This window comes from Folsomia candida, unplaced genomic scaffold (assembly GCF_002217175.1).
Source record: "Folsomia candida strain VU population unplaced genomic scaffold, ASM221717v1 Fcan01_Sc001, whole genome shotgun sequence".
NCBI classification, from domain to species: Eukaryota; Metazoa; Arthropoda; class Collembola; order Entomobryomorpha; family Isotomidae; genus Folsomia; species Folsomia candida.
The window spans coordinates 15915719-15930295 of record NW_019091193.1 but is presented as its reverse complement, the minus strand read 5'-3'; the positions used below and the strand labels follow the sequence as shown (position 1 = coordinate 15930295).

Sequence of the window (14577 nt, the reverse complement as noted above, 5' to 3'; positions counted from 1 at the left end):
AGTCGATGCCAACAATAACTGCTGAATAGAATGGCTGAGAACTAGTCGAACAAGTCATGTTTTATTGTGAGTGAACTCGAGAAAACACGAAGTACATGAATATGGTGATGGTACTGTATTGGGTTGTAAAAATACTAGAAACACTATATAATATGTACATACTATATGATTAGTCTACCAAACGAATTGTAAGCTACATGATTTAATTACATCATTTCCTTCGTTTTTCTTTTGGGTCATCTTCAACTTCATACACAGAGCTTTGAGTTCGCTTAGCTTCCTCAATTCGTTCTTTTTCTTTATTTGCATCTAATTCATTCATTAAAAACTTCATTCGCTTCCCCACAAAATGTGGATCAATTAATCCATATGGTTTATCATATGGATAACGGCCAGGAAAATCTAATGGCAATTCAAAGAAGCGTCGACGAGGCTCAAAGAAGCGTTGTTGATGGCGTATCTGAGAAATTACATATTTTCAAATGCAATATGAATTAGTCGTCCAAAAAAGAGAATACGTATATAAAAAATGTTTGTACCTTGTAGATGTTTTCCCATTCGTAAACTTCAGGGTACATCCTTCGTCGATAGTTGACCACGTACCAACGTTGTGAAACCATGTCCCGATAGTTGTGAAAAACAATTTCCTTTCGAGTTTCGTCATCCCATGTTGATAAGGGCGACTTCAAGTACGGCGTCGGGTTTTCAACCGCAATTTGTTTCGGTTTATTTAAGTAAAACTTGAGAATAGTTTCAAGAGTAGTCATGTTTATCGTTTTTAGTTCGGCATCTTCGAATATATTCATAGAGTTCATTTTCCAACAAATATTTTGTCTTGGATTTTTATGAAGATGCAACGCTGAAAGTAAGACATTTATTCCTTTAGTAATCCATGACCAAACTTTGTTCGTACATCGTATATATCAGTGCGGACATATACCTGCAAGACGAATTGTATTTAATTGATACGCAGAAAATGTCCATTTTAGGCCATCCGTAATTATTGTTTGACTTGAAAATGGATAATTCAATTCTGTAAATTGGTCAAACCCTAAACATCAAAGTACGTTATCAATTAGCATGTAGGATTTCACAAGAAAAACAGGCTTCTGAAAATGATTATACCGAAATACAATGCTTGAGCTAGTAGTCGACCAAATGAAGTTAAAATTGCTTGACTAGCCAGGGAATTTTCTCTATCTGCAACCCAATATTCACTACTCTGCACAGCCTCATCAAGCAAATGATGTCGAGGGTGAAATGCGATATGGCTACATCGATGATTATCAGATGCCCAAGTACCTGTATTGCAAAAAATGAGGCCAAAGGATATGTATCACAATTACAACATCAGAATATGTCTATGTATACTAAAATTGAACAAGACATGTACTGTGCGGGTGGAGCTTAGCTCGTGAAAAACCCAGTGTTGCGCCTCACTTAACAGGAGAACTGAGGCGCAACACTGGGTTTTCACGAGCTAAGCTCCACCCGCACGGTACATATCTTGTTCAATTTTTTTATAATAAGAATCCTACCCTGTTATTAATCATTATCTTACAATTGCATTGGTTACTGAATTATAAGATTATTGTATCGTACCTGGTACAAGACTGGCAAAGTTATATTTTACTTGTCCAATTCCGTAATTGCTTAATTGATATGGAAAAACCAACGGTGTATTTGGTGGTAGAGTGCAGTGAGGAGAATTTGCGTCAACGAAATTGTTGACTGGATTCTCACATCGGAGCTGCAACAAAGGAGATCCTTTGTACTGGAAAGGTCTAAAGATTTTAGATATGATGTTTATGTAAAATATTTTATATTATCTTAAAATATATGTTTAATCAGATAAATATATACACGCACGTTTCAATAGGGTCATATTCATTCTTTTTGCATTTTCGGAACTTGGACTTTTGTAATTTGAGTCTTGACTCTCTCATGCGATTAGTAGGCTGCTGACCACCCATAAGCCAGAAGGCCTCAATTTTTGGAGATAGGTCAACCTAAAGGATTATGAATTTAAAGTTAAAAAAACTGGACCCGAAATGAATAGTAATGAATTTAAACGAAAGACAAAGTAGCAGCAATGCTGGCAAACCTGGCAATTACTCAGGTGATCCACTTCGCCACCCAGAACAGATAAAATTACTCTATTTATTTGTGTCACAATTGATTGAGACCTTTTCAAATCAATTGATTTTGTCGTTTGCTCTAGGTCGCCATCATAGCTTCGACTGCAATGAATAACCAATTAATTAAAATATGTAAGTAGTAAAGCATAGTAATAAATATCTTTGTACGTGCGGAATGGATATACAATACATACATACATATATTTGCATATATTTTATTCAGCTTCACCTTTGGTGATTTGATTCAAAGTTTAACGCCTCCAGAATTGGTTCACGTAATTTTTCAGCATAATGCTTGGCTTCCTTGATCAATTCGGGCGAAGAATAAACATCCGGCAGTTCATTTTCAATTAGGTGACTTCTTGTAAGGAATTTATATACTGACTCACTGGCATACTCAAAACGTTCCTCATTTAGTATTGAGCACCTGTATCCATATCCTCTAAAAATTATAGAATTGTCACATCATATATTTGTACATATTTCAGTTCATGTCACATTTTATGATTTTGAGCGAATGAATAGCACAAGTTTCATAAGATTGATATATAATATTAGTGTTGTCGAGCAATACCTTGGCATATTAATTTCCAAAGTTTTAGCTTCCGGGTTGGGTTGGTCTCTAATTGTTTGGTGCCAACTCAACATTGTTTGATGTTTATCTTTCTGATATTTTGAAAATTGATGAGTTTCTTCGTCGATTTCTGGGTACTGGGCCTCGTCAAGGTAATCATCTTCGTGCGCTACCATTCCCTCGGGGTACGAGAAGCGACTTTTGCTGGTTCGAGGCAGACTGCTCCACCCACGACGACCTCCACTCCCATCATTCCGCAGGCAGAGGAAATTGCCACGAAATGCACGACAATTAGCAGCATGAGTCCCCCAATTTGCAGGACAGACGATAATAGTCCTCAACATGGGGCCGTCGTAATTCACGCCTGCCCAACTATTTTGTTACAATTCCAGGATAATTGGGTTGAATTATACAGAATTTTAAGTTAAGAGAAAGAATCTCTAGCCACTAGCCGGTTACTAATTTTTACCTTCTGATGCAAAAGTCAAAATTCGCAGAGAAAATTCTGCCCCTGCAAAATGAGATGGAATAATAGAGAGCATTGTGCGGAGGTTGCTTCAAATTGCACAAAATAAAACCACATAAAAATTCAGGTCACTCTTGTTTACTTTCACTATAGAATAAACGCAGAAAGATGAAGAGTTATTATTTTTAGTCATTTTTTTACATCTTCCATACAAAGTGATCTAGGATAATTTATTTACTGGCATTACTAACGATAAAGCTGATTCAGTGTACAGTGATAGACATTGACTATTTCATACTTGAGTTTTACGTTAATGGTAGTACGGCTCAGCTCCTCAGCTTGCAGTTTGTTGTAGTTCATAATTATTGCAATTTGCAATGCAATAATATAAAATAAAATTGCGTCAAGCAGTTGCAGATACACAATACCTTATCACTACTTCAGTTTAGTAATCATTCTGCCTTCCTTCCTTCACTTTTGTGATATAATGTAATCGACCAATTGATGAATCAACAAGGATGATAAAATTTGTTCCGTGTTCCTTGTTAATTATTAATTAATCGAACGTTAAAATACTGCGTCCATATAATAAATAATGACTTGGCTGAGGGATTGACAATCAACCACGTGAGGTTCTTCTTAGTGAAATATACATAAAACATCAAGTAAACATAGGTTAATTGAGGCTGGAAGTGATGTCACATGAGAACAGTCCCAGTTTTTCGGAGGAGGAGGAGGAGGAAGTCTACGAGTCAAATCGAAATCCAGCTGGGGACATTTCCGGAACGCTGAGCAAGTGGACCAACTACATTCACGGCTGGCAGGACAGATTTATCGTCCTCAAGGACGGAACCCTCTCCTATTACAAGGTATTTGAACTTTGGATATCCAAAGGTACCCTACTTCTTATTGTAGGATTTCAGAATGTGATGTGTGAGAAGAAGAGAGTTGGGTATGATGTGGAAAAGTGAGAATGAAGCGATTTCAACTAACAATTAGAGTCTCACTCGAAGAACGACAGTGAAATCTTGGGCTAATTTTGTATTTATTTTCCAAGTGCGAGTCCGAACTCACTTTTGGCTGCAGGGGGGCGATTTCTATTCACAAAGCCGCAATCAAGGTAATTCATTACTTTCGAAACAACGCAATCGACTGAATCGACGTCATCGTCATCTAGTATCCTCTTATTACGTCACGTCACGGGGAATGAATGAGTAATCTATTTTACTTTTACCGTGACGTATAATTCTGTTTATAAGACACTCATGCTCAATGAATTACTGACAACATTCCATTCATTTATGTACACGTGTTGTTTTTCAGCCTCATGAATTCGACGAACTCAGATTTGATGTCTCAGTTAACGATTGTATGTGGTAAGCCTTTGCGCGATTCCAAATTTTGACAACTTGTTGGTTATTATTTCTGTCCAAGTAGTTTTAAAATTGTTGTGATTGAAGAATGACTGTGTATTTATTTAAGGTATTTAAGATGTGTAACCTCAGAAGACAAAACGAGATGGGTTGAAGGTTTGGAGCGATACAAGGTGAGTTAATTAAATATTTACTTGCCTTTAGCTTATCGAGTTAGTGAGTCACATAAGGCAGTGATCACAACTTTTTTTTAATTTTTAATCATTTTCCAGCAAGAGTCAGGATATGGAAGTCAAACTAGCTTAAAACGGCACGGAAGCGCAGTATCAATCTCGTCCACTACATTGTCGACCACGTCGGCCTCGAGCGTTTTGAAAGATCGAGGATTGAAAGTCAAAGTGGCTGAATTGGAGACTTATCGGGATATTTTAATCCAGCAAATTGACACACTTCAGAAATATTTTGACGTGTGTTCCCTGGGGTCTGTTCCCCAGGAGGATTCCACTACGTTTCCAGCACTCTTTTCGGATGACCTCGATACACCGACTCCAACAGCTCCAGAGAACGACAATCCGTTTTTTAATTCCGTCAAGTCAGGTAATTGATATCAAGTTTAATGAATATTTATATTTAAAAAATCATTAATCACTATATAATCATTATATGTGTAAATTCAAATTCATCATTCGCATCCTCTTATTTTTGTAAAACATTTTAACTTCTCACAGTCACAATATTTTACCTATAATAACTTTCCATCACACCAGTATCTCACATCCCATTCGTTATAGCTGGACTGGACGCATGATTTTCTTCTCTAGTATTTAGTTGCATCGTGTCTTCGACTTTGCTTTGTTCATGCAAGGATAAGGATGCTACTTGGCACTCACATGTCTCTCTCGTGAAGGGTCATGTATTAAGCAATTTTGACTTAGATGCTATAGCTTTTCAACTTTACTATAAATATATATACATCTTGATCTGTGATTCATACCATAAGCTCCCCTCTTCTCCAGCAGCCAGCCGACTTTCAAATTCCCCCTTATGTAATACGTGCTGTGTAAAAAATAAATAACACGGCATAGGCTACAAAGATAATAATGTAAAATGCTTAACTTTGAACTTCTCTTGCGAGATTACGACAAAAGTGAGTGCAACAGTGTTCAGTAGCCAGCATAGTTGCATACACATCAGATTCTAGGAAGACCAGTCGTTGTTTGACTAACACACAACTTCTCTTGACTCTTCCTGTCGTCTTTTATCGAATTCTCTTCTTTATGGCCCTGGACTTACTCGACAAAGATAATTGGTAAAAGAAGATGTTGAGACTTTAGGGCTACTGGGTTGACTCATTATGCATGTGACAGTGACAAACTAACAGTTTGTATTTGCATGATAATTTAGCAACTTCATTGTCAATGTAAAATCTCAACGTAGGAGTAACTTTAGAGTAAATTCGTCTTCCTATGCATATTAAAATCAGGATAAAAGAGTTACATAACCCTTGCAGATAAAAAACTCTCTGAAGCTTGTTCACACACAGGATTACGTATAGTAGACTTTCGAGGGGAAGCCCTAACATTTAAGGTACCTCACAACAAACGAAATTTATGATTCATTTTAAATTTCATTGATCCTAAAGAGTCAAAATACTTTAAAATTAATTTCTTTCCGGACAGGCAACCACATCAGCAATATTGTCGTCATTGTCAAATTGCATTGATATCATGTCTCAACGCGAAGAAGTATGGAGAAAAAGGACTACGAAAGAAATCGAAAAAAGGAAGAAATTAGAAGAGTATTTTAAACAAGCATTAAAGGAAGCAAAGGAATCTAAGAAAACCGTGGTAATGGGAGGACCTGACTGCGAGGTATATTTTTGTTTAAAATATTTTATTTCAAACATTATTCCCTCAATTTTAATTTTAATGTATTTATATTGTTCTGACAGGAGGGTCCTCACAGCGCACTCAAAGAAGATGAGTTTTATGATGCGGTCGAACTAGGTTTGGAACGGTTGGAAGCTGAACAAGACTTTAGAGACAGACTAAAATCCATTGCTCCCATAAGTGCTCCCGAGTCCGAAGCTCGAATGCATCCATTATGGCCAGAGATTGAACGAGTTTCTCTTGAGCAGTTACACTATGCAAGACTTGGTGTAGGGGAAGGGGCATGGGAATTATTTGCAGAGGATGGAGAAATGAGGATGTACAGAAGGGAAGAAGAACTCAACGGAAATGTCGTAGATCCCCTGAAAGCGGTGAGTCTATGTCAAATATAACCAGCCTGTTTATTAGAGGTTAGATTAATTAATGAAAGATACACAATTCAAACAAAGTCAGTCACGGGTTACCCGTTCAATTGTCATATATTATCGGTATGATCCATACATAGTTTAACTTGTAGTGCATGGCAACAGTAGCAACATGGTAGATGGTACTTGATGGCAGCAGCATCATGAACTACAATATGTAGCAATATTCGATAATTCCATCGCGTTAGCCTTCATTGGTATAAGAACTCGTGAACCTTATCATCAGCTCTCGTGTAATATAAAGAAACCCTTCTCGTAATATTGAAATTTTGAAAGGATGAGAGTAACATTAATCTCAAATTAAAATAAGCTGAAAATGACTCAATTACTTCAATAGGTTCACACCGTGAGAGGAGTCACTGGTCATGAAATGTGCCATTACTTTTTTGACCCTGACGTACGGTTAGAGTGGGAAAGTAAGTATGCGGACATTTGTCTGTTTAAACTTGTATCTACTAGTTCTTGCATTCTTCATTCCTCGGTCAATGATAAATTACTTACAATTTGTGTTTATTTATTTGTTTGCAGCTACGGTTGAACAAGTTACCGTTTTAGAAAATATTTCGGACGACACAAAAGTATTCTTGCAAATCCATAAAAGAATTTGGCCTTCAACTCAACGGGATTCTTTATTTTGGTCACACAAACGCCATGTACCTGATCCTCAGGATCCAGATGCACAAAAAATCTGGATCGTATGCAACCATTCCACGGAGCATGTAAATGCACCGGTATATTAGCAACATTATTATTTAAACAGACTACCACTAATGTACACACTAATTTAATTTAATAATTAACTTGATTTATTTGAAATATCTTCTAAAGGAGAGTACCAATGGAAAATTTATTCGCGTGTTCCTTACTGTAATAATGGTGTGTCAAACAGTGGTTAATCCTCCCATGGATGCATCCAAAATTACTAGGGACAATCTTCAATGCAAGATTACCTACTGTTCTGTGGGTACGTCACGCAATTTAAACATATACATAGTTTAATAGCAGAGAATAAATTAAATCTCATAATAACATAATAAACATGTACTTACCTGTAAAATTTTTCTTAGTAAATCCAAATGGTTGGGGTAAGTATTTTAATATTTCTGTTTCTATATATTTTTACTCATATGAATATGTTATGACTTTTTTCGTCCATTTGATTACTTTTAGCTAAATTCTAAAATTTACATATCAAATTGCTAGTTTCAGTATAGCTTCTTTCTGGTTTTAATTTGTTTTTTAATCTCTGTAGCACCACCGTCTGTTTTACGTGCCGTTTATAAAAGGGAATATCCAAGATTCTTGAAAAAATTCACAAAATACGTAATCGACCGTTGTAAGGACAAGCCCATCATGTTTTAGGATGCCCGGCCGTCAATAAAAAAACCGATGATCGTCAGCCCAATATCATAAAATAATGAAGGACATATTTAAACTATATTCCAAATTCTACGTTCCGCATTGTAGTTTTATTGTTCTAATACAATATATATGTATGTATTATTGCTATCTAATAATTATATTAATTTCTATTATATTTCTGATATGCCGAAAATCGTAAACTGGTAAACGTTTCATCGAATTGAGCGATCGATCACACATTTTAGTGACCTCGTGTTATGTACATTTATTTTTTCCGCATCTTCGTGTCATAAATATCTAATAACTTTCGAAATTAGAATGTACGATTTTTTAAGCATATTGAAATTTACTGTCAGCCACTGTAAACTCAACTTTCGAGATGAGTTTTGACTGACGAAATGTTACACATTAATTATAATTATCCTTGTTCTAAGTCATGTATGTAACATATTACCATTCATACTATTATAGTGAGCTCTGCGTGGAAATTTGTTATTCTTATTTAAATCTAAAATAAAATATACACATGTTGCTTCCAACCTGATGCTGCATTATTTTCTGGTGGCGGTGACTTAAATTGCTAATTATTTGACTATGAGTGGACTGCTTTGAAACTTATATTTTAAATCAGTGAATAAACAAACGGCTAAATTGTGTAAAAAAATTATTTACGTGAATTTATTCATACTGTTTTTCTGAAAAATGATGATTATCGAAGGCACAATAATTTGATGCTCATATAGATACACATGCAATGCATTCTCGTAATTAGTTCAGTCCACTGGTATTCCATTGTCGATGAAGGTTAGATAAATGTTCGGAAGCATTGTTACTCGTGGTCAGCATTGGATTCATCAGATTAAGACCCTTGTATTTTACTAACGACAATCCAGCCAATCCTAAAAATGTGTGTAGTGGATCCACATGCTCACTGTCCACTTTGCCAATTCCTCCAGACAATGGATTCTGCAAAGTTATAACGTTATTTTGAACACAATTTGGTAGAAAATTACACTCATTGGTTGATTGTGACATTTACTCATTAAAAACATTGTTTTGTTAATTGCAATTTGTCCCAACTTACTTGATTTCCAAGTACGAAATCAATATTTTTATCACAGTCTATGAATGGTAAGCTGTCCAACAACTGGAAATAACGAGAGAGGGAGAAAACGTTCAAGTAAAATTGCAAAATTAGGGATATAATAGTAATATACCGCTAATGTTCCTCCAACCCAGTAGGAGTAACATGTATCTTCAGCTTTGTTGGTCCCTGAGGCACAAAAGTTTTAAAAATTAGTACTTCCTGTTTTAGAGCAGAACAGATTACATGACTCTACATGGAAAAATTTACATACTTCCTGTAAAACCTCCAGTTTCTCCTTGCCTGAAGAGACACCACTTAACAAGTTTATTGATCTGGAAGCGAAAGGTTATTAACGTTTTGTTAGGGTTTTACAGATTATATAAAAAAAAGTGCTCACCTCGTCTTCACAAAGCGTTTCATGAAGTTTCCCGAGAATCACAAGCGATGCTACTGCGCAAAATGTGTGGCCTGCATGCCCTTCAACAGCATGACCAGATGTGAAACACCCTTCGTAACTCTAAATATTTTAGTATCAGCAGTATTTTGTTTATTTTTTCTGCATTAATCTAAGGTCTCAAGAAGGTATATAAGTCCAATGACTCGACTTACAAAGCTCCGTCTTATAAATTCGATCAATTTTGGCACGTTTATAGTGCTAAAGTCATTTAATATGTAGCAAATGCATACAGCACAATAGGCAAATCGCATATCACTCTCGCTACATCCATATCCGGCCCTAAAACTGTAAGAAATTAAAAATTACATTAGAAATATAAATACAAGCTAATCAAGGATGACTTTTACTAAAATAACTGCATATGTACCTCCCGTTCGAATTTTGCAAGGTTGAAAGTCCATGCAATATCTTCTTTCTTTGAACATGACAAAGGTCATCCCCAAGGGTGATTAACGTGACCAGCGCCGCTAAATTTTGTAACAAAGTAATTAATTACAACTTGTAATATATCTCACTAGGAACTTGTAAATTACAAGTTCCTAGATAATTCCACAAAGTAGACCTATTAGATCTATTCAATAGTGAGATATATATGAAAATACTTAAATTGGTATTAATACTTTAGCTATAAAGCCAATCTATAGAATGATTTATTTAACTTTCAAGGATGAGCTTTTTACCCTTGAAAGGCGATTGAACAACTTTTCTGTACTTACCATAAGTCATCGCTACATGGCTTGCTACCACCCTGGGTGGAAGGTGTATATTGGTATGCTCATTCATTAAAAAAGTCGGTGAGCCTTGAAACCCACAGCGATCTGGAGGGTCTGTCATCATACATAAACAAGCCATATGAGATATCGTAGATAAATCGTTGACATTTCAGGACACACCTTCTGTAATTTGAAGACGATACACCCAAGCCACGATTCTATGTTTCAGCTCATCTTTTATTAAATGGATCTGGTTGAGTATGTCAAGACTAGTGACGGCGAACTGCAGGACTGTCATCCTGCAATACGAATAAGAACAACAAGAACGGTAAATTAATGACAAGCATTCGCAAAAAAGAGAAGTACAATTTATAAATGTACCTTTGCGTTTCTAGCTCTTCACAGTCTCCAGGCAGAGAATGGAGGAGTCTTAGGCAAAATCGTGCATGGTGATTGACCAAAAGGTCCATTCTCCATCGTGTGTTAATCCATAAACTTCCATCATTTTCATCGCCACCACTTCCGCCACCTCCCATTACTCCACCCTCGGCCATTACCAAGATAAATAAGTGCGCCCTCCTTTATCGCTCAAGAGTCCTTTTATGAATCTAAAATTCAGGCAAATTTTACAAATAAATCAATTGAATTCACCCGGTTAGTTGTTAGTGATGAATGATAGAAAACTTAAGTTTGTTTAATTTCCAACCAAGTTGATAGCATCAACTATACTTACTTATCTTCACTTTTGTTATTGGACAGCAAACCGCTACACACTGGTTCTCGAATTGTAATTTCACCTCCTTTTCCGTACAGCGCAACCTTTTTTCATAAAAAAATTCTGATTATATTTTACTGTGACTCGCATTGTCTCACGCAAACTTGACGTGCACGCAAGGAAATCATTTTATCAAGTGGATTAAACTGGAGATGTTTAACATTAGATTGGCGATTTGATTTAGAATTACCTGATGCAATTTCCCCTGTCGCTTAATTGCCAGGAATGTGATTAATATTTTGATCAAGAAAATAAGTGTTCCGAGTGACACCGACCGGAACCCAACGTGCCCCTCAAAGCAAAGCAAAGCAAAAATCTCTTGGCGCAACTCGTGTGGGTTGAGTTGTTGTGAAATAATAACAACATCAACATCGAATAATTTTTCCCCTTGCTACGGCTGAAAGAAATAGTGTTGATTGGCGACTTTAATCCCAAATTAGAATTTCTAATTCAGTAAGCGGAACGTTTTTACAGTGCATCCTGGTTCAAACAAGTTCGCTAGCATGGCCTCAGTTGCGAATTCCATGTTCCAGCGGATTGCTCGATACTGTGAGTTAGCAGCGAGCCAGCAACTCCTTTGCCTCCCCTCAGCCGGGGGGGCCGAGGACACTGACGACGACACGGGCGCAACGAGTTGTGGGGAGGAGAACGACGATGACGACACTGCGACGCTGTGGGTGAAAACGAGCATGGAGCGACTCGAGCACTTTATGCAAACTCAAAAATACTCTCACTACATATCATCCCCCGTTCACCTTGAGGAGTACGCCAACAACATGATTGTGGAACAAATGTTGATGTCAGAGGTTGTCAAAGACCTAGCCACCGAGTTGCGGAATGACTGTGAGCGGAAATTAGAAATTAAGTAGTTAGTAATCATAGGAAATTACGATTGCTTAAATAATTTTCTTCTTTTAGATCTAGAGATGGAGTCGGAAATTCCACTTCGTAATTCTACTAACTCTGCTTCAACTAAAGCATTTGGTAGGGCGTCGAGAGGTGATGCATTTTTTAGTGAAAGTTCGTCTAATTCTTCTGCTGATCCTGACAAACAGCAAGAAAGATCAACCCTCTTATCGGAATGTGAGAGTAGGAAGAGGACAAATAAAGCAAGCTATCAAAATGAACAACCTTTAAGTTTTTCTCCTAGTGTCAAGGATTACTTCAGTAATGAAATCCCAGGACGTGTAAATACTGCAGCAGGTAGGTATACCATATAGAATTCACCAGTTTAATTTAGTTTGATGGTAATTATGTACACATTCATCTCATTGTCAGATACAGAGCAAAGTACGTGTCCCAATAAAGTTTCAGGTGTCCGCAGGTACGTGCACGTGAGCTTTTTGGAGGAAGAATTTTAATTAAAAAAATATTACTATCGAATCGCAGCGATACACAAAAGGCTTCTAGTGCAGCTACATCGAAAGATCCTGCAAATGATGATTTTCCGCCTTCAAGTCTAGGAAATTTCGTTCGACAAGGTATGGACCCAGTTCGTGTGGCTGATAGAAAGTACCAAATTCAGGATGATGCAGTAAATGCATTTTTAAGTGAGGTATACATTTAATGCGTCTCCTTACTTTTTTGGAAACTACTTTCAGGATATAACATGCATTACGTTCATAAGTAACTGTTATTATTTCGTTATTTTAGAGAAAAAATCAGCAGGTTATTGACTCTGCAGTGAGAAATCCCAATTTGGTTGACAAATCTCGAGAGTTTTTGATTGAAGTAACTGTATATGGACAAGCTGATAGTGATGACTCATCCGGAATTGAGTTAGTTGGTTTCTTAAATAATAAATCTTCATAATAAATAATCCAACTGATTTCGTAAAATTTATTTACATTAAATGTTTTAATTTTAAATGCATGTTGTTTTTCAGGCAATACTCGTCTTTTGCAACTTATAAAGTAGAAGTTCTTGGGAGTCAAACCTTGGCTGATCTCAGAGATGCATTACTCTGCGACAATGACTTTATATTTACAAAGGAATTGGAACATCCTGGTGACCAACAAAACTTGAATGAATTGGCAAAGGTTATCATCTCATCTCGTCTCTTTAATTTATTGATTATTCTTAGTGTTAACGAAGTATTGGGCAGCTCTAGTTAATACTCGTGAATGTTTTTGTTTTACAGAATAAGCTGCTATCAGCCATGTTATTAATTGATAACACCATTTACAATGACAACCGATTCCGCAACAACTTTGACTATGCATCACAAATAATACGTTGGACCCGATTGCAACCGATTAAAAAAGCTGGCCCATTTAAACGAGGAGATATGAGTATTACCAAATTGAAAAACCTGACAATCCAGTTTGGATTTCCATACTTATTCAGACATTTAGGTGACTGTGAACATGTTATTGTGTTCAATAAGGCTAGGTAAATATGTAATAATTTTTTAACTAAATATACTTAACTACTGGAACAACCGATGTAACATATGCGTATATTGACTTTCCTTTAATCTAAGGTGTTATATTTTTTAGGCTTCTAACAGATGATGATGAACACCGTGTATCACACTTTCCTCGAATATCATGGATTTCCGACATGAGGCCAAAATTGTGTAGAATTGACAATAAATTCATTGCCACGTAATGTCTTTGTTTTGTTCAAAGAAATAATCATACACTTTGGCTTTTTACCCCTTTCATTGCAATTGTCATTACAATATCAATGCTTTCATTTTTGATCCAGATGGGCGGTACTTGACTACGAATTTTTCCCTGAGAGTCCTATGCTAGTTTGCACTGATTGCCTGAAAGAATTTTGTTACACTAAGAATGCCAAACGTGGACCATTTCGTCTCTTCCCGTATCTTCAATTAATTTGTGAAATTCCTTTGTGTTCTGAACAAGTTTCAAAATCAATTAAAATGCCATAAAAATGAATAAAATAATTTCGATAACATCTTTATACTTCTAGATTTATGTAATTACTTACTGAAAGCTGCGTTAAATATGTTGCACCCAACATGATGCAGTCAATAGAAAATTATTGTGAAATATTTGCATCAAAGATTAATGATCCAGAATGTCCAGGAATTACAAGCGTGAGCAGATTAAGTATGTATCTTTTGACTTGCATAGATACTTGCGTGTAAGGAACTCACGATCAGTAGTCTCTTGGTGAGAAGGGTGTCAGTAAAGTAATCTTGTCTCATATTTGGTGTTGGTTTTGCTCTTCTCGCCCTAAACTTTCGATTTCGAGCAAGAAGAACATGACACATCTGCATCTCAGCAAAAGAAGAAGTTGGTGGAATTGTATATTCAGGGAAGTGCGTTGGTTGAGGGCACATGACATAAG

The 14577-nt window shown here is 36.4% G+C and overlaps 4 protein-coding genes across 5 annotated transcripts; 2 read left to right on the top strand and 2 right to left on the bottom strand.

Annotated features, from left to right (window-relative positions):
* Positions 1-42: 42 nt before the first annotated feature.
* On the bottom strand, positions 43-3220 carry LOC110842551 (28S ribosomal protein S30, mitochondrial). Its single transcript, XM_022088317.2, has 9 exons — positions 2713-3220; positions 2368-2580; positions 2105-2240; positions 1870-2009; positions 1603-1784; positions 1126-1302; positions 941-1051; positions 540-859; positions 43-460 (listed from the first exon to the last, which is right to left on the bottom strand). The coding sequence occupies exons 1-9, from the start codon at positions 3054-3056 to the stop codon at positions 212-214; spliced, it is 1872 nt and encodes a 623-aa protein (XP_021944009.1). The 5' UTR covers positions 3057-3220; the 3' UTR covers positions 43-211.
* Positions 3221-3283: 63 nt separating this feature from the next.
* Positions 3284-8883, top strand: LOC110842548 (ceramide transfer protein). The gene is made up of 13 exons (XM_022088313.2): positions 3284-4047; positions 4236-4298; positions 4502-4554; positions 4661-4724; positions 4824-5148; positions 6062-6138; positions 6231-6422; positions 6503-6811; positions 7203-7281; positions 7394-7596; positions 7694-7829; positions 7933-7950; positions 8118-8883. Exons 1-13 carry the CDS (start codon positions 3874-3876, stop codon positions 8225-8227), a joined length of 1803 nt encoding a protein of 600 aa, XP_021944005.1. The 5' UTR covers positions 3284-3873; the 3' UTR covers positions 8228-8883.
* On the bottom strand, positions 8879-11585 carry LOC110842550 (geranylgeranyl transferase type-1 subunit beta). The gene is made up of 12 exons (XM_022088316.2): positions 11450-11585; positions 11218-11303; positions 10866-11092; positions 10665-10783; positions 10488-10598; positions 10139-10238; positions 9924-10056; positions 9712-9831; positions 9586-9646; positions 9445-9500; positions 9312-9374; positions 8879-9193 (listed from the first exon to the last, which is right to left on the bottom strand). The coding sequence occupies exons 3-12, from the start codon at positions 11036-11038 to the stop codon at positions 8996-8998; spliced, it is 1134 nt and encodes a 377-aa protein (XP_021944008.1). The 5' UTR covers positions 11039-11092; positions 11218-11303; positions 11450-11585; the 3' UTR covers positions 8879-8995.
* Positions 11586-11597: 12 nt separating this feature from the next.
* On the top strand, positions 11598-14187 carry LOC110842549 (snRNA-activating protein complex subunit 3). Of its 2 annotated transcripts, none has more exons than XM_035846156.1 (9): positions 11598-12102; positions 12178-12462; positions 12544-12583; positions 12649-12814; positions 12913-13037; positions 13145-13298; positions 13400-13650; positions 13758-13865; positions 13969-14187. In XM_035846156.1, the coding sequence occupies exons 1-9, from the start codon at positions 11763-11765 to the stop codon at positions 14153-14155; spliced, it is 1656 nt and encodes a 551-aa protein (XP_035702049.1). In that variant the 5' UTR covers positions 11598-11762; the 3' UTR covers positions 14156-14187. The 2 variants fall into 2 exon arrangements, with proteins under 2 accessions (XP_035702049.1, XP_021944007.1); XM_022088315.2 differs by having other exon boundaries at positions 11600-12102; positions 12538-12583.
* The last annotated feature ends 390 nt before the right edge of the window (positions 14188-14577 follow it).